This window comes from Protomyctophum bolini, assembly GCF_963924005.1.
Source record: "Protomyctophum bolini genome assembly, chromosome: 13".
Taxonomy (NCBI): Eukaryota; Metazoa; Chordata; class Actinopteri; order Myctophiformes; family Myctophidae; genus Protomyctophum; species Protomyctophum bolini.
The window spans coordinates 23597295-23617184 of record NC_137874.1 but is presented as its reverse complement, the minus strand read 5'-3'; the positions used below and the strand labels follow the sequence as shown (position 1 = coordinate 23617184).

At 43.4% G+C, this 19890-nt stretch overlaps 1 protein-coding gene across 7 annotated transcripts in view; it reads right to left on the bottom strand.

The window, feature by feature from the left end:
• Positions 1–209: 209 nt before the first annotated feature.
• zzef1 (zinc finger, ZZ-type with EF hand domain 1) overlaps positions 210–19890 on the bottom strand; it is a 49989-nt gene continuing 30308 nt past the window's right edge. For 6 of the 7 annotated variants that reach the window (XM_080780864.1, XM_080780866.1, XM_080780867.1 and 3 more), the window contains exons 44-55: positions 18949–19257; positions 17840–17940; positions 17576–17711; positions 16020–16205; positions 15341–15514; positions 14618–14761; positions 13458–13626; positions 12803–12901; positions 11947–12112; positions 10132–10282; positions 6340–6411; positions 3148–4174 (exon numbers count right to left, since the gene is read on the bottom strand). In XM_080780864.1, the coding sequence (XP_080636990.1) occupies positions 4094–4174; positions 6340–6411; positions 10132–10282; positions 11947–12112; positions 12803–12901; positions 13458–13626; positions 14618–14761; positions 15341–15514; positions 16020–16205; positions 17576–17711; positions 17840–17940; positions 18949–19257 (1788 nt within the window). In that variant the 3' untranslated portion in view covers positions 3148–4093. Of the gene's footprint in view, positions 1367–3147; positions 4175–6339; positions 6412–10131; positions 10283–11946; positions 12113–12802; positions 12902–13457; positions 13627–14617; positions 14762–15340; positions 15515–16019; positions 16206–17575; positions 17712–17839; positions 17941–18948; positions 19258–19890 lie in introns of those variants that run through there. The other variant, XM_080780865.1, reaches the window with a different exon arrangement.

Genomic DNA, 19890 nt, shown 5'->3' with positions numbered 1-19890 from the left:
GCGTCTGATTGCATTAAACAAAGTTAAACTCACTTTGCCACTCGGTTTGCCACTCACTTTATGCATGCGCATACCCTCTAGAGTCTATAAAGTACAGTAACAGATGGAAATTGGTATAAGAATTCCAGATAATCTATGATGATTCAATTAAGATAATAACCTATAGTGAACACAGACAAACGAAAGATGACAAAGAAACATTCTCACATCAAAATGTTTACTTTTTTTCTTTTTAAATTAGAAATGGATCACATTTCAACCCAAGCAATATTCTCTTCCAACTGATCTCCAATGTGCCATGCATACAAAATAAAACAAAATAATGTGTCTAGCCTTTAGTGACCAATATATTAAAATTCAAATTGGTAAGGGGCTGATATGAAAGACTCCCCCCCCCTTATTATTACTATGCAATTAACAATATTCACAGATATGTACATTCAAATCTCAGTCAGTCTCAAGTAACGAGCAATAACACAATGACACTAACACAAAAAGGTAAAAAGATAGAAAATGCTCAAATTAAACAATATATTTCTAATTTAAAATATAATTAAAGATCTTTCCAATATCATGAGTTAAATAAACGATTGCTTTTTTTGTTTTAGCTGTAGGCACATGGTATATACGGTAAGTGAGGCGTCATCCAACTGAATTCTTCAGAGAACAAAAAGAAGCCATGCTGGAGGCCTTTGAACTCACCAAGTAAAGAATGTTGAGCTCAATTTTTTACTGTGCCCCTACTGTAGTCACTAGCAGTGAGTCACTTTGTGTGTTTTTATTTTATTTAACTCGGAAAATCTGTTACATATGGTCGGGCGACCGATTATAAATTATGCTCCCCGCTGTGGCTGACAGTCATGTAAACAAAAACACCAAAGATGCTTATAGGGGCTATCAAAAATAAATAGGGATATTCTAACCCATTTCCCCTCACAGGGCAGCAATATGATGAAAAGTGGAGGGAGCTCATTTTGATGACTCACAATGGGTTTCTTTGGCATACAATACACCACCGTGGTTTCATTCTAAAAAAGAAAGAACAAAAATGTAGTTTAAACCCGCGTCCCCTTTCTCTACTTCTTGAAACAAGACTTTATTGTTTGAAGGTGGTGGTGGGTTTAAACTTCCACCATCAAGCACAAACAAACTTAATTCATTCTGTGCCGCAGGGTGGTAGCAAAAGTGTAGTTAAGTTGTGCCAGAGTTTGCGTTCACTTTAAGGCCCGGACGGTTAGCTCAACCGCTAGGGCACCTAGGCTGCTGAGCCAGCCTGACGGCGTGCCACGGGTTCCAATCCCAAAGGCCTTTGCCACGTCTCTTCCCCCCAATCTCTCTCCCCAGTTCCTGTCAGTCTACTTTCAACCTGTCAATAAAGGTAGAAAAAGCCAAAAACATATCTTAAAAAAATTAAAAAAAGTCACTTTAAGTTTCATCCGCGCTGTACCCCCTGCACACCATCACTGTAACCATCGGCTATCATTAGAATTAACGCACACTGTTTAACTCTCGCCAGAAACATTTACATGTCGGGAGCGATGCGAGAAAAAGTCATAAATGACATCCGAACTTTGGATGGATGACGATCACCAAGGACAGCGCTCGTAGTTTCCGAGTTATGGAGCTTTGAAAATCCTGCTTTGAACCGAGGTAAATAAAGAGGAGTTGTAACGTCCCATAGCTGGTGGTGACGGAGGTGTTGCATAGCAACCGGACCAATGTTAAAAGTTGCTTTGAAGCTCAACCGCTTCATATAAGGAGTATACGGGGGGCCGGGGGGTACAAATATGTACGTACCTCGCTGATAACGTCCCATAGCTGGGGGGTACGAATATATACATACTATATACGCAAAAAAAGAGTTAAAGGGCCACTTCACCCCTTTTGCAACCAGATCTTATTTTAATGATGTTTGGGAGACAAGAAACACTTTCATGTTTTCTTTGTGTGTGCAATACATTATTGAGTGGTGCAACCACTCCAAGGAACAGCAATGTCCGTGTCTATGTGTTGTTCACCCACCTATGTGACGTTCATGAGCACCAGTAGGTATATTTTAGTATTTCAAAGTGCCAGCGATGTCATGGACAATGGTCTCACTTACTTCCTGGACTACTTGTCTCAGTAAGACAACCCTCCCCTCTCCACAAGGTGCGGTGAGTGCAGCAAAGCATCATGGTCCTTGTAGTAATCCAGCAGTGAGACCAGTGTAAAACACAAATTACCCACATATAAACATCTGGTTGCAAAAGGGGTGAAGTGGCGCTTTAAGAACAGCTTCGACGCCAGAGCCATACAGGAACTGAATATTGCCAAACTATCCCCACTACATGTTTACAGAACTGCACAGATGTTGACATTTTAATTGCACCTTTGTAAGCGTCCATTTCTTTCTTGTACTACTTGCAATTCAGAAAATGTGCAATATCCTGAAGTGCAATATCTTAGCTGTTGGAATTTGTTTACAGTATATTATGTATCATTGTTTTAGAGGTTACAGCAAACGCATATATATCATTATGTTTCACCCGTGCATTTGCTTAACTGTGTGTGTGTGTGTGTGTGTGTGTGTGTGTGTGTGTGTGTGTGTGTGTGTGCACCATCAGTAAATTGTGCTGTACACTGTACAATGACAGAAAAGGAATTCAGATTCTGATTCATACTTTTTAGAATTCACACACAATTACACATTTAGTATATTTAGAACATATATCCACCACCCAACACCTGCTCGTAAGCTCGTAAAACCTGCCGTTTCCACACATCTCCTCCTGGCGTTATGTAATCACAGGAAATGTATTCATTGTTTCTTTCATCTCCCTCCAGAGTAGATGATACACCTCTCCTTACCCCTATTTTCAATCACTATGGTTCTGGTTTTTATTAGACATTTATTTTCTGTTTGCATCAGGCCTTTTTCTCTTAAAATAAATATTTAAATTCCTTCTAGTTTCCTGTATATCAATTTGTTTTGTGCTATCCTTGAAGTCAAGTAACAGAGCACAGGCTGAGGTTTGAGGTGGAAGATAGATTTCCGTTCCAATGCCTCAATGGTTCAGGGCAAAATGTTTGCATTGGTGTTCCGTTTGGGCAGTCCTATTATGCGTTTTGTTTAATGGCACCAACATGAAAGAAAGGGGGGAAAAGTTGTTAAATTATTCTTTATAATTTCTGTCAAAAACAAAGAAAAAAAAAACGGTCCCACCCTACACACTGTACGGGTGTAACAGTATATCAACTCTAATGTACATCATTCCGTGGTCAACTTTGAAGTGGTGCAGTAGCCACTATTAAGGCTCCCACTTCTCACACCAAAAAGTTACAGAGCCTTTTCATCTTTTTCAGGAAGGAATTCACAGGCAAATCCTAGTCCTAGTATTAAAAATAAATGAAAATCAAACGTTTTATAATAATAATAATCTACTTTTTTCCCTCAGTAAGATGGAGGAGGAGAGGAATTGAGTGAGCTAGTAGGTCAGAAGTGTCTCCACATTGTGACTAATGAGAATCCACCGTCCCGGGCCGTATTTTTAGACACGTTCTACATGTCCACAGAGACGCTCGGCCGGCATGCAGGCAAGGTGACCTGCTTGCTGCTTTCTGTCACCATTATCAATCGTGTGTACGCAAGGTGGCTTTTGTTTAGAGACAATTCAAAAGAAAATTAACGGAGTTAAAAAAAAGAAAAAAAAGAAAGAAAAATACTTCTTCCCTGTGGGAGTGGCAGATTTGGCACACCTCAACTTTTAGCACAGCATTGTCAAGTAAAACTTCAAAATAAAAAGAATTAAAAAAAAAGACACTTGTTCCAATAAAGCACATGCTGATATATTGGATTCACCTAAGGCCAACGGAACTGTGATTAGTAAGCCCCCCCCCCCTCCCCCCTTCTCTGTCTAGAGGAACGGAGAGAGTAGACGCATGTCACTGGGAGTCCCTACAGTAAGTGAGGTTGTTGTGTGAGGGGAACAACGCCTTCATCCCCTGGATCAAAGTGAGCCAAGCTGAGTTAACGTGAAGATGGGTCGCCCCCAGGCTGCAATCATACCCTCTAAAATCACCTCGGTCAAATCTCTTAAATGGTCCGGTCCTCTCAGGGCGACCCGTCGAGCAGCTTGGTGGATTTGTTGGGGTAATTGATAGCCAGGCTGATGGCGGCAATGTTCTTCAGAGCCTGTGTGATTCAAAAACGACAACAAGGGAAAAAGTGAGTGAATTTGTACAATGATGGAATAATGCAGTTCAGGGAGATACAATGCTGTAACACTGGAGGCAAGGGATCCATCAATTTTATTTAGCAATTAAAACAGCTATTATAGAGAAATCAGGCAAAATGGCAACTATGACTGAGGGCCTAAAAGTTAAGTTGTGCTTCTCTCTCTAATAGACTTTTTAATTTCAATTATAGACAGAGTGCATGATTATCTTTGTTAGTTTGGTGAATCCAATTCCACGGTTTGCTTTACAGCGAGGACTCGAAAGACATCTCCAGTGGAAGTGTTGCTTAAGGTCTGTTCTGTTCAGTAATCCAGAATCTGTGGCCTCTGGCTGCTGACTAACAATAATGTATTACCATACCAAGGAGCTCTCCGTGGACTGATTAATGAAAGTGATCCGTTTTCCGCATCACAAACACCATCTACTCCGCTGTTATTTTTCAATATGAAAGTAACCTCCTCCATCCAACCACCCACAACTCCACACTGTCCCTCCACCCACGTGACCCGCCCCCCTCCTCTAAAGCGCTCGCCGCCTCCTCTGGAAACACACAGTACACTGAGTGGAAGATATAGCTCATAATGCTACACATGTAATTACCCCACACACACACACACACACACACACACACACACACACACACACACACACACACACACACACACACACACACACACACACACACACACACACACACACACACACACACACACACACACACACACACACACACACACACACACACACACACACACACACACACACACACACACACACACACACACACACACACACACACACACACACACACACCTTATTTATTGCTGGTTAATGTTGAGCAGCCAAAACAAATATTTTCTAGATGTGCCATGTCAAATGTCAACGGAAATTTTAATGACAATCATTTTGATTGTCCACGAATGTAAGTGTGGGGTTTTATGTGGGCTCTGCTGTAGGTGGAGATGGGGGGAGTGGCTCATGGGAGCAGTCAGTGTCAGGGTTTTTTGAATGGCAGGTGTTTGTGACTAACGAGGTTGATCTCTATTTAGTAGAGCGTTGGGCTTGGCCACACAGAGAGCAGAGAGTGCAAGAGAAGACCAACTGAACTAAAATCCGCGTGGCAGGCAATGTTCCTGCTGACTTTATTTGTCCCTAAGTATTTATGTTATGTTTAACCAAGTGTCTGTGTGGAGCCAATAAATGAGTGAACCTGCATCAAGCTGTCTGTCATTCCATGTGACTGAGAGGAACCCATAGTAGCAACAGACAGCGCTACAATAACCTTTTACATGTTTTACATTGTTATAATGATCATTAGACTCAATTGTCTCATTAGACAATAACCTCGATTCTCTCCCAGACTCCCTCCAAAGTCAGAGTTCAGAGGTTTAATGAATGTAGAATTATGTACACGATGTAATTTGCATACAAATGTGAGGGACTTTATTTGAGTACATTTTTATTTTTAAATAGTTAATCAAAAAAGCTCTCTCACACACACATGCCAGTGATCACCATCCTTGGGGCCAATGTTGGCACCGGTGCCTAAGGTTTCCTACCCCTGCTGTACAAGGTCTCCTTCCTGGCCTCTGTGTGTGTGTGTGTGTGTGTGTGTGTGTGTGTGTCTTAGGCTGCACATCAGTGACACTTGGTGGTGAAAATATGCTATTTCCATGCTCAGACCCAGGGACACAGCCAGCCAGGGACACACTTAGCTGTCTATAGGAGTGGTTGCACCACTTAAAAAGTGGAGCCAGTGTCCAGCACCTGGACACTGACTGAACGAGATCTCTTTTGACTCTCTACCTATACTGTATAGCGAATTACATTCATACATGCAAATATTTATTCTGAGTTGTGAAAAACAAAGATGATGAAAAACATTTGAATCAGAATGGTGAGTTAAAAACAAGACGAACAGAATGTTATGTAATGAGCTTATGACAATTTAGGACTAGAGACACCTTAAACCACATGAAAAAGCTGATCTATAGACTCACAACAATTGCTACACTTCCGTCTATTTTCAGCCAAGAAATTTGGTGTAGGAAAAAAAAGCACTACACCCATCATAGACCCTTGGTGGACACCATGCAGTAGAAAGAAGTGAAAAGGTCTTACCAGAGCTGTGTGGTTCAGGAGCTGCTCATCAGTGGTCATTGCTAGTAGGTACTCCTGGAAAATGCCTTGTGCCTGGAAAACACATTAGAATGTGGTTGATCCATGAAACAAAATCTCCACAAGCCGTCAATATCACAAAGCTGATAACTAGTAATAACACCAAAATACGTTATCTTCAACCCCCGGCGTGAAAAAGGTTATGCTGTATGGATCTTTCGACTTGGAAAACAACAAAGCACACAGGACTAGTGCAAAACAGGACAAGACAGTGCAAAGAACTGGCGGGAACATTAGGCCAGTGTCAGTCAAATGCGCAAAATACCACAGTAGAAGAAGAGATCCTGGGCAACCAGGAAGTGCAGTTCTGGGGGGGTCCCTGAAACAAACGGGTTGAGATGGGGGTCAGCGGCCAAATACATTGGTTTTTGGGTCCACTGCTATAGAAACGTATCAGAAAACAGTCATGATTTAACCCATTTTGGTGTTGTAAACATCATGTTATGATTTAGCTATTGAAAAATAGCAGATCTACAAGCTCTTGGCGCGCCACCGAGTAGCGCGCTACGAACTTGTAGGTCTGCTATTATTATTTTTAAATCGTGAAAATATTTATTTCAGAAAACTGGAGGATTTAGAAGATTTGTTTTACGTTTCGAGGTCAGACCAAAATGGGTTAAAAGACATTTGTAGAATCTGGTCTCAGGTCTAAACGGGTTAAGTAATGTCAAGTAGGATAAGTGATGTGTATAGGAAGGAACATGCAACGCTATCTGCCTTACTATGCTCCAGTTATAAATGAGGCTTGGTTCCCGTTCCCCCTGACCACTTATCATCTCCATATCTCCGTCAAAGCCGTGGTGGAATGTTGGAAAGGTTATTTAAAATTACCATCAAATCAAATCAGAGCTTCCACCACCAAGGCCCCATAGTGAAGACATACCTCAGGTTACATAACATCACTGTTGGTTGGGCAGACACCACGTATCTCCAAATCCATCCTTTGTGAGGGGAGTTAGCCCCTCCTATGTCCAGCTTTTGGTGTGTGTAACCCAAATGTTGTCTTAACACAAATATTAAAAGCCATCGACAATGACTGGACAATATTGAGTGTTTGTGTAAACACAAACATTGCGTAACCACAAACACTGATGACGAAGGCGAGGACGCAAATTGTGATTGGCTGGAATGAGATGATTTGTGATGATGTACGATGATAAGAGCGCCCCTCACTTTACACGGTGTGATTTTTCCCCCCATTAAATAACTATTGTATACTTTGTCACATCACAGTATTCATGCAAAAGTAGCAAACAGGTTTTACAGTTTACACACCTCTAGTATAATAGAAGTATAAATATTTAAGCAAGTAAAAGCATAAACAAGAGCTTGTGAATAATAATTACTTTGCTTGCATTGGAACACAGGTTCTTGTTTAACATTCTATACAAAGTTTTTTGGACATACAAGGTTTACGCCTGGCAGAGACGATAAAGCATGGGAAGTTGTCTGGGGACGACACACAGATAAGACTAAATACAAACTAAATGGGCCGAGACACTGGCGAAATGGAGCCTTTATGGGTCCAGGAGACACAGTCCAGAGCCACACTCGAACCATCCATCTCACACAACACCCCAAATGTTTATTCTGGGGAACATCCTAGCACCATTTGTATGGTCACCAGCGCGTGACGTGCCATTTTTTGGTTCCTAAATATAGCGCTCACTTCCTGGGGGTAGAAGAAAGTTCATTATATCTCAATGGACATGCCCCCCCCCCCCCAGCTGCAAGCATCACGCAAGGAAATCTGGACGGCATTAAGTGCTAAACCTTAAGAAATGCAGTGGTCCCTTTCCCAGACCAAATAAGGCTATTTTGGAAGACTCACAAGGAAGGCACGTCAGAACGGCTCTGCAGCTCGGCCGTGTTTTTGCAGCAGTGTCAACATGGAGCCGTTGAACAGGGCCGTATGTCATCGCACGCTGCCGAGTTCATGTGTCAACATGCTGTGTGTGTGTGTGAGCCACGATGGAGCTCAGTCCACGCACATCCACAGCTCCATTGGCAGTACGACTAGGTCTGTGACAATTATTACATTATTGCCTAATCGGAATTATTTGAGATAATCACAATTAGTTATTATATTCATAATAATTTCCATGTTAAAGATTGTCATCTTTATATAGTATAAAGTAGACATGGCCAAAGCATTTCCGGGAGAAAAAGGTTGAGAACCCCTGGTCAATATTATGCACCTGAGTGAATGCAGACATGAACAAGAAAACAATGTCCACCTTTTTGTTTTGTTTTGGATCTTACCCTGCAAAGTGGCTGCAAGAGAACACAGAGCACCTAGCCTAGATTCCAGTCAGTGCAACCTGGATTCAGGTGCAGCACCATTATGTACAGTGCCGTCTCCTTCTGAAACCTCACATAATGGCTTGAACCACATCCTGAATGCAACGTCGTCATTGCGAGAGAGGGTAAACTGCATGGTTTTATTTTAGCCACCATCATCGTCATCAGGAAGTCACACTGAAGACACTGCTTTCAGCACAGCACTTTACTCTTGCTCAACTGCTGTGCCAGTTTGAGGGCATGGTGGTGTTGCGTTGTCTAGTCTAATTCGTACTTACAACGGTAAGTATTTTCTGTGAGCGACACAGTCGTGCAATGAAGAATAAATTAGACTTTACTGCACTGTCTGAGGTCAGTGGGTAGTCAGTGGTAACCTGGAAAACAGACGAGTATGCCAAGACTGCCCCGTACCAAAGAAAATAGAAAAAGAAAATAATTGCCTACACATTGATTATTAATCAGGCTAAGCCAGTGTTGGTGGCAGCAACATGGCTAGAGAAGGTTTTGGTGTATTCATTTAAGTATCTCCAGAACAGCTGGTAAAATGTAGTCAGTCTGTGGTGAGCGAGGAGCATTCGTCCATAGCAAAACAGCCACGTGGAGCGACTAGTGTGGCCTATAACCCCCAACTGTATGTTGCTCGGTGGTCAACGGAGCAATAATCCAATTGTGAAATGTGCATGGCATGAATGGTACACTGTCAAACATGTCAGCTAGCTTATTAATAGTTTAGTGTCTCTTGCTGTCTCTCTCTCATCTGCTACGTTCCGCCTCTCTGAACATGTCAGATGCTGTGTGATGAACAGGAGATGACTAAGCATTAAACAGAGGCTATAGCAAACCCATGCGAATTTGATCGTGAGGCACTGGTAAAAAAGGAAAAAAAAGACAAACGGGCCCCTGGATGGAGGCACACAACCCTAGCATTGCTGTGACATTTTTTTATACATTTTTTTTATGCCTGAAGAAGGTCAGTAGACAGAAAGCTTGCTAAATAAATACATTGATTGAGCTCAGATCTGAGTGTGCGGAGCTTCCTTTTATTTTATTTTTGAAATCCCACAATTTTGTAACCCATTTTTCACCCGGTGCCAATTGCCAAAACTGTATTCCTGGGCGCTACTCTCTCCCTCTGCCAACCGGGGGAGAGCCCCGAACTGAGCTTCGTTCAATGCGACAGTGATACTGAATTCCGTGTGTGGTTCTGAAGGGCGTCCAAGGCCAATATCATCATTCCATGTCCCTCATGTCTCCGTCCTGCTACTGCCCCCTGGTGTTTGCTTGTGGCATTACATGCAGCAACATCCAATGGGCACAGACACAGTAATGGTGCATTTATATAGTGCTTTTATGCAAAGCGCTTTACATAGATTGTGCATTACATTCACCGACCCACGCACGCACGCACAAAATGCTGAAAGAAATGTTACTCACATTGGCTCTGGACTCGGCGATGAAGAACAGCTCGGTCAGGGCTCTGTGGAGGGGCAGCAGCACAGTGATACTGGTGGGGTCTTGGCCCAGGTTGTTCTCCATGGTCAGGAAGAGCTGCCACAGCGGCCGCAGCAGGGTCAGCTCGCAGGCCCTGCAACGCAACGCAGCCACATGATGACACAGCAGCCTTATTATGCAGAACTTCAAGAGATGACGTGATGACATGGCATTATGCAGTCAGGACAAGACACCACGCACAACTATAGGCCTGTCACAATTATTACATAATCGCCTAATCGCAATTATTTTAGATAATCGTAATTGTTTTTGCATAATCGTCAATTGTTTCCATTTTGTCCTTAATGTCCAATTAGGGGGAAAAAACAGAAATAGCAGATCTACAAGCTTGTAGATATGTCAGTTATTTCTTTGTATATTTAAGTTATATTTGTCATATCTGCCCTATGCCATGTGTGATTACGAAGCCTAAAAGGCAAACGGAAATACAAATTGTAATGTTCTAATGTTCAATGTTAAAAAATAAATAAAAACATACAATTCAATCGTTAATCGCAATTGTTTGTATGACAATTAATCATCAACTTAAATTTGTACTGTTGACAGTCCTAAGCACAATGTGCAACGCAGGTCTCAGAGCGGAACTGAACCATGGACATTATGTGGTAGTCAGCAAAAGTGTCAGCATGCCCAAGAAACGACTCAGACGGAAAAAACTGAAAAATGCAAAATAAAATAGCTGTTGGAAGATTTTACGTTCGGGCATGGTGATGCTGTCACCATGGCCAGAAAGCACCAGAGTCTGAAGCTATGCAAATCCTCAAACATATCCCTTAGCTCATCTCCATGGTAACTATCAGGAAATTAAGCTTCCGTGAAGCCCTGTATGCAAACCCTGTGTGAAGTGAAATCCTGTGTCTCGTCTCCTGGGACAACAAACGACACAGGCATTAACTAGTGTTGTTGTCAGCATGAGGGGGTGTGTGTGCATGCGCGTGTGTGTGTACAAGTCCATCTCACAGAAATACGGCGAAATAGCACGGAATTGCAATTCCATGCATGCCTAGAAAACCCCAAAATCTGCACATATTACACGACTACTGTTTTGACCACGACGGAGGCGTGGCTTTCACTAGTATGTAGGCATGTAACGATATATCGTATATCGACATTTATCCCGACGATATTTTTCCCCCTTTTTTTAGGGGGGCTAGTGAATTATCATATTCCATCATATTCCAAGTGCTTTTGGAGAGAAATTAGTCACTTAGTAGTAGAGCACTGTAGAGGGGAGCTGTGTGTGTCTGTGACTGTGCCCAGGTGATGATGGTCGTTGATGCTCATCAAGGAAGGCAAATATGTTTCTGCACTGTCAAAAGTAATGCTACTTCTTTTGCAATGTAGTTAAATAAAGGGGGAAAGGGGGAAAAAATATATATATAATATATTATAATATATATATAATCTGGAGCATATTTTGTGTTTAAAATAATGAAAATTTGTATCGTGAACATCATTTCGTGATACGAATCGCATCATGAGTTGAGTGAATCGTTACATGCCTATTAGTATGGAAATGCTATTTCACCGTGGCTGGGTGAGTTCGGGTTTGACATTATTTACAATTCTGGATAACACGGCGCCCAGTGTCATATGTAGGGTTTTTGGGTTTTCTAGGCGTGTATGCACGGAATTGCAATTCCGTGCTATTTCACCTTGTTTGGGTGAGACTGGGTTGGGTAGGCGTTAAACGCTTGCATTGCATTCAGAGGAATGGATGTATGGGTGTGAGCTCACGTTTGTGATTGACACTGCAGGAGGCGGAGCAACAGGTGGATGGCTTTCAGCCGCTGGTTCCCAGTTTGACGGCAGGCCACGCCCACCTGCCACTCCCAGATGTCAGACAGCGGCAGGTGACTGAGCACTTGGTCATCAGCCAACATCTGCTTCAGGATCTCAAACCCTGTTTGAAGTAAATCAACAACTAAGTGTTTGAATAAGGGGTAAAATGCCTACATATTTGTTTTTGGCTTTTGTGCCTTTATTGATAGTTACAGTGAAGACAGACAGGAAAGAGGGAGAGAGAGAAGGTGAGAGACATGCAGCAAAGGTCGTCATGAACGGGACTCGAACACGTGACACGCTGTCAGACCAGAGCCTATATGTGGCATGCGCCTGGACCACTAGGCCAGCAGGCTCCCGATTGAATACTTTTTACTATTATTATTATAATTATTTTTACCTTTCTTAACTTTTCAAAAATGTACAGTATTATTATTTTTTTACTCCCTTTTTATCCCCAATTTAGTCATTATACTGCCGGCTAATATTCCAACTACATCAACACGTTGTGAGCTTGTAGATTGGCTATTTGAACTATTCAAAAATGTTTTTCAAAATCGTAGTCAAGGGACTGGTGAAAATAGGGCCCATAATCTGAATCTATAACACTATACAGACTATTGATAGGATATGATTTGTGTCCAAAAATAGAGCTTGGTGTTGCAAAGCAATATGAGAGTTTGATTTCCATTTTTTTGCCTTTTACAAAATGGTGGTTGGCCTCTGGAGTCCCATTTCTATTACAATGAGCTGGCGCTGATTACATGTCACGTTACTATACCCCTGGATATACAGTGCCAAAGTCTGTTACCTGTCTGAAATCGTCCTCTGTGGCCTCCTGTCACGGTGAACTTGTATCCCCACTCCGTGTTGCTCATGTCAGAAACAAACCTGTAGTGCAGGGTATCACCTGAGAGAAAGGTCACAGGTCAGTCACAACCACATAAACAAACCTGTAGTGCAGGGTATCACCTGAGAGAAAGGTCACAGGTCAGTCACAACCACATACAGGGGCCACATTAACTACTACACTTCAGGTTAATATCCGAATATTGATTTATTCCAGCTGTTAAAATTTCAAACATTACTTAATTACTACCGTAGTCTATATTAGTAGCTGAATGACTAGTATTATAATTTTATTGTCTTATTTATGTCTAATGTATTTGCATTCAAGTTAAATAAAGTAAAATAATGAATAAATAAATAAACATAAAAGTTATAAATAAAAGAATATTCAGGATTTCAATTAAAATAATAGCAGATCTACAAGCTCAAAACGCATGACAGTGCGATGCGTTTTGAGATCGTAGATCTGCGATTTTTTTGTAGTATATGCAATGTGGCCCTCTGGAGTGAGTGTGGAAATATAGTGGCCCTTTCCATCTTCAAAGTTGCCCACCCATGGCCTACAGCATGCATACATACAACACACACCAATGCACACACAAAGACTGTTGTCTTACCAGGGATCTCAAAGTCGGACCATTTCTGGGGGGAGCCGCTGAAGTTGTGGAGATCCTGGAGGAAGTCAGTGCTGCTGGCCATGATGAGCTCATCGCAGCCTTCCTCCGTGTAGCAGCGCGAGTCAAACTTCACCGACAGGTAGATGGCCCCTGGGATGTGCACCTTATCCTATAGGGACACACAGAATGCACTCTCACCACCACAATATTCTAGTTTTCCCCAGTACTCAATAGTTCTCCAAAAACAGGCATCAGAATCAAATCAAACTAAACAAACAGATCAAGACACAATCATTAATAACACTTTCCCTCCCAAGTTACACGAGTAAATTGACTGTAGAACAGCTTCCCTCGCAATAACGAGTTATGTTTTCATTGTTTAAAGGGTTCTGGGAAACTGAGGCCCAATGCAATGGCGGCGGTGGCGCGCAGCAGGCGCGTTCCTTCTCCGCTCTGTTGTGATCGCCACTTTGGAATATTTAAAAAACACTACGACAAGCGAGCACACCATTTTAAAGCATATATTTTCATGAAAAGCAAAGATGGTTGTATTTTTGTCTTTTTCTGCCCACTCTTCTTTTTTTCCTTCTGAAATGTACACTCTGAAGCGATATTGCCCTGTTGCCCCTGTTAAGTGTTGACTTGATGCCATATGTAGTCCTGAAGAAAGCGAGGATTATACAGAGACATTGGAGGGGGGATGAGGGGGGAGGGAGGGAAGAGGGGTGAAAGAAATCCTGGGAATTGCACTTGTGTCCTATGTACCGGTATACATAAAAATGCTGGCTATACTGTACTGCTTTTTCCAAATAAAATAAATATTATTAAAAAAAAGAAAAAGATGATGTCGGCGCAGTGGGTCTTCAAAGGGTAGTGAAAACAAAACAAAGCAGGGAGATCAGGATCAAGATTATTTAATCCCCGCAGTCAAGCTGTTAAGTGTGGTTAAAAGTCAAAGAATAAAAGAAGGGACTTAAAAGATTCAGAGTTGGCACTTTTTATACGAAAAAAAGGGCAGGCTGTTTCAGAGCCTAGGGGCAGCAGCAGCAAAGGCGCGGCCGCCCCTCCTCAGAACCTGAATTATGTTTGGTGTTGCCAGGTACAGTATACAAGGAGTTACAGTGAGTTGACTTGGTTGCAGGAACACTAGGTTTACCCACCTCAAAGTTTGTGTTGTTGTCATAGGGGTGTTTGGACTCTCGGACCTGCACGGCCATGCCTGGTTCCTCCATGAACTGGCAGGCAGTTAGAGAGAGACTGCACAGCATGCTCTGACTGCAGCCCTTCAGCACCCTCTGGAGGATCTGATGAGAAACAGCACGCACAGACAACATCAGTAAACTCACTGGAAATACAGTACACTCTCACACACATGCACGCACGCACACTTAAAATACATAAATGCAGAATTAGACATGTACTGGGGCAAAGGGCAATACAATGCCTCTAAGATTTAGACATACACAAGGCAACACTTTCCCCTCTAACATTTTACACATTTACTACACTGCTCTAAGATATCACACAAACTAACAACAACACAGTACATAGTGTACATACATATGCAATCACATACTACCATTCTGACAATCTGGTAACCCTCCTTTGAATTTGCCTCTGGGGGCAAGCCTCAATAGAATGTGTATAACAGGATGTTGGCCCGTTTGGCCCGCCCTCAGCCCTCCACTTCCTGTGTTTTCATTCCCACTATCAAACAATGTATACACGTTCTGAATGGCCCTGCTGACAGATTCGGTTTTGCAGCTCGGAATCTGTTCTGGAGAGATCACCATTTTGATAGTAAGAGCATAACACTAATGCAAGCCCACACACACACACACACACACACACACACACACACACAAACACACACAAACCCTTACCTTCTCCCAGAGGGGTCTCTCCTCCAGTTGCATGAGCATGTCCAGAATGTAAGCCATGTGGGACGCCCCGCTGAGCTCCAGGGCCTCCTCGCTCAGGGGCGTTGCGGCGGGCCAGTCCCCCAGCAGAGAGGCCAGCACGTGGCGTGCGTACAGTGTGGCGATGGCCTGGTTCACCTTCACCCAACCAGTGTTGATTTTGACAGGGAAAAATATTACGATATTTTAGTTAAGTCATTGGAATAAGTAAGACGCGTGAACGCGGGAAGCGAACGACTTAAGGTCGTAAGATTTTAATCGACTAAATCTTAAGATTTTTTGTCGACTAAATCTACAGTCTATTTTGTCGACTGAAATGTGTTTTGGCGGGCCTTGATGGCGTCGTAATGCCTGATTTTACACTTGGTTATGCTCTGAAAATAGCAGATCTACAAGCTCACAATGCTCACAGAGCTTGTAGATCTATTTTCAACATAAAATGACATATTTTAGTTTTCTTGATCACTAGTCCCTCCCTAACATTTTGGTCTAGTTTTAATTTGCTGGCAAAATATATTTAGTCATAGTTTGTCATCATGGGTTAGTTTTTATTTCGTTTTTATCCCGTTTTCCTCAGTGGAAAAAGGCTAGCCGACGACCATTTTTCATCATAGTAAGTTTTTAGTCGATCAACAACACTGACCTTCACCAGGTACTGTCGCACGTTCCGATTGCTGCGCGCGTCCAGCTCCTTGTGCAGAAGCGCAGAGCTCTTGGTGCGCCGCTGCTTGGCGTAGCTGAGCTGCAGGTCGCTCTCAGAGTTGGTGATGAGCTTCTGGGCCACGACGTTGATCTCTTCCGTGGCCTTCTCACAGTGACTGGGCTTGGACTGTGACGGACCACAAGGGAAGAAGGAGCAGTGGGAAGACAGATTAGCACATACTCAGGTTGTTTGGGTGTAATTGAGGTCATAAAACCGAAAATAAAAATAAAAATAAATGAACATGAATGTCATGAAACCTTTAAACCCGAGTTTCCCGAATTTGGCACTGGAGGGCGCCGTTAGCTAATTTATAAGACATCATAATCTTTCTGGCTACATCCTGACAAGACACGTGTAGATCACATGACCGGAAGAAAATAGTTTCCAGCGTGCCCGTGAGCTCTGGTGGAAAAACCCCACATAGTTGATTCCTATGGGATGATGTAACCAGGCGCACGATCGCCTGTGTTTTTCAAACGGATTGTCACTCTAGCACACACCAATTGACGGCATCCGTGTGTGGAAAAGGAGTCACATAGAATATTGGACTCAAATCAAAGGTTAGTGGAAAAACTCTGGAAGAAATGCAGCAGTGAACGGGGATTAAAGACGTTTTAATCCGGCAGTCTATGTGCTAAAGGCCAATTTATTGAAGTCAATGTTAAATACTGTACCTATAAAAAATACAGCCTTCCGTCCGTTTCCTGCATTAATTTCTTCGGTCTTTGAGCACATTCTCTGAAAGCTTAGATACACACAAAACCGGCACAGTACCACCGGATATTGTGGGGCCAGTGTAGCGCCCCCACTAGGGGCAGTGTAGCGCCCCCACGATTGCTTGAACTACATCTAGTTCCAAGAAAGACATGACAAAGACACGTCATTCGCGGCACCGATACGGTTGCGGAAAGACCCGCCCCCCGCCTGCCTCTGATTGCCCCCCTCCTATTAGTCACATCGGTAGCGTGCCTCGCTAGTCATTAGACTCCCAATCCACACCTCCTGGGTTCAAATCGCCATTTTTTCCCGCCCAACAACTGCAGACTACTTTTTTTTGGGGCCGATAAAGTATAGTTTTAGACCGTGACTTGAGCCACGAGAGACACCACAGAGCGTGCTAAAGCGCACGAGTTGCCGCGTCGAACGTTGCGATGTTCGCTTGAGCTGCCCCATTCAAATTGCAACCCGACAATAGTAAATCTTCGTCCTCTAGAGCCCCGCAAGTAGGGACAGTCACGCGGGGGGGGCATTTACTGGTACTGTGACACCGGAACCATTTCCATGCTCGCGAATGTGACACATGACTAGAGGCGAAGCAGTTCCGTGCGCGTCACAGAAGGGGACACTCGGTAGGTCAATCAGAGGCAGGCGGAGGGGGGGGGGGGGGGTGGGTCTTTACGCAACTGCGTTGGTATCTTGTATCATGCGACAAAGACTTGGCAGAATTTTTTTTTTTTAATCCAACGTTCCAAAAAAGCGTTTAACAAAAGTCTCACCACGCAGGACACCACAATCATGTCGGTGTCCACGGCCTTGGTGCTCCTCTCCTCGGAGCGAGGGCGTTTGGTCGGTTGCCACTTCTGGGCCAGTGTGCGGATCGTTTCGTCCGTTTTGATCACATCTCCGTCAAATCTGCAGATTTGACATAAAAAGTAACCTCCTCATTATGACGACAAAAGAGATACAGGGAATACTGTATATGCGTGACTGCGTGAATAGGAATGTTTATTTTCCAGCAGTGTCACAGTGTCGACTCTGACCTCTTCTGCACCTCGAGGAAGAAAGAGTCGGTCCTCTTCATTTGCAGCTCGTACATGGCTCGCAAGATGTGCAGAGGCGCGTTTAAGGCATCGTGGGTGATCTGCGTCACACACAGGAGGACATATTATTGAGATATGCGTATGCCTAAATATTATTGACTCACTATTGATTTACAATAGCTGGGAGAATAAATCCAGCATCCCTCTTAGCCAGTCTCAAGTCTGTTTTTTTCTTTTGCCATGATGTCTGTGATGATATCTTTTTACGCAAACTTAAAATTAGGATAATATCCTACTTTACCTATGTAATGACTTCCGTTTGTCCAACATATCTTGAATCTTGAAGTAATGGCCACTTTACCATGATATTTGATGTCCCAACAAGAAGAAACCTGCTGATTTTCAACATGATGTTCCCTTTAGTGCCACCATCAGGCCAAACTAAATGAGCGTGTCTGATTGAATTAGTATGCCATTTTCCAACATACTTTTGAGTTGCATTTTGGATAACATTAGTCACGCAGTATCGAACCACACAAGTTTTCACTTGACTCGGACGGGTCACCAGACTATCAGAGCTCTGTTGTTGTCGTCCGCTCCATCCTACTTATCCATATACCTGTTTGGTGCTTGGGTTCACCTATTGGTTGTTGATAAGGTTCACGACATCATTGAACTTCACATGAGCACCAAGAAAGACTAAAACGTGTTTGGTTTGATTGGAACTGCAAAGAATGAGGAAAAAGACTGACTTCAGACAGCTCAGACTACCACCTCACGCCAAACGGTCGAGGTGAAAGGAGCATTTTGAGATTTTTTTTAAGGAAAACAAATTATGGGACCTCCTCCTCAGGCTGGTTAACAACCTCTTCCATGTGTACAGTACACGCGTACAGCGCCAGTGGAGAGGAGACACTATGCCGACTGTTGACTGAGATGACAACACGGTGTGTACCAAAGAGGAAAAAAAGAACTGCCTCTGTCAGAGGCTATGTTGTTATAGTGACTTTAAAAAAAAAAGAAGTCCTCTGCTTCTTTCATGTTTTTATGGGGAAGGGTGGGGACAATATTGAGGGGATGTTTCCCATGGGATCATTTTGATCACGCACCTGGAAGCAGATTTTGGTCTCCTCGTCCAGGCCCTCCAGCGGGTCGGGCCGGTTGGGGTCGGGGTCGTCGGCGCAGCAGCTGGAGTGGTCCGAGTCGTGCTCCTTCTCCTGCTCCCGCTCGTCCCGTTCGGGGTCCTGCGCCATGGAGTGGATCTCCCTCTTGGAGCAGTACAGCATGACGGAGAGGATCTCCAGGTCTCGGAGCAGCCACAGCTTGCTGAAGCCCGTCCCCTTGCTGCACTTCCTCACCAGCAGCTGGGTCAGACCCGACCGCTGAATGGCCTCCTGGGCTTGTTCCACACCGTGTTTCTACACATGGGGACAACAACTATTTCAACTACCCAGTCTCACAGAATTACCTAAATATGTACGGAATTGCAATTCCGTACGTACTAGAAAACCCAGAAATCGTGTTGAATTGTTTTATTTTTTTATCCCACGATTTTTGTAACCCATTTTTTTTTCACCCAGTGTCAATTGTAATCCTGGGCACTAATTAAACTCCCTCTGCCAACCTGGGGAGAGCAATGGACTGATCTCATGCTTCCTTCCATGCATGAGGAGTCTAAGCCGCTTCTTTTCACCTGACCGGGGGGGGAGTTTCCCTAGCTGGACATAGGGCATGGAAGGAACACGTTATTCCAACGTTATTCCTTTCCCCTCCATCAGGCGCCCCAGCTGGCGGCATTATAGTAGCCACAGGCCCAAAAGCTCAAGGAATAGAGATTAACCTGTACTACCGACTGCGCCACCGTACCCGCCTCAATATCTAAAATGTTGATACTTTATGCTGCTAGATAATGTCAGTGTTTTCACCCAAACCTCTGTCATCAGGGACTACTGATACTGCTGCTCTTACTAGTATAATCAACTGCTATCCCAGGTCAAACTGATTTGACAAGCTAGAATCCAAATGTTGCTGCATTCCAACTTGTTTTGTTA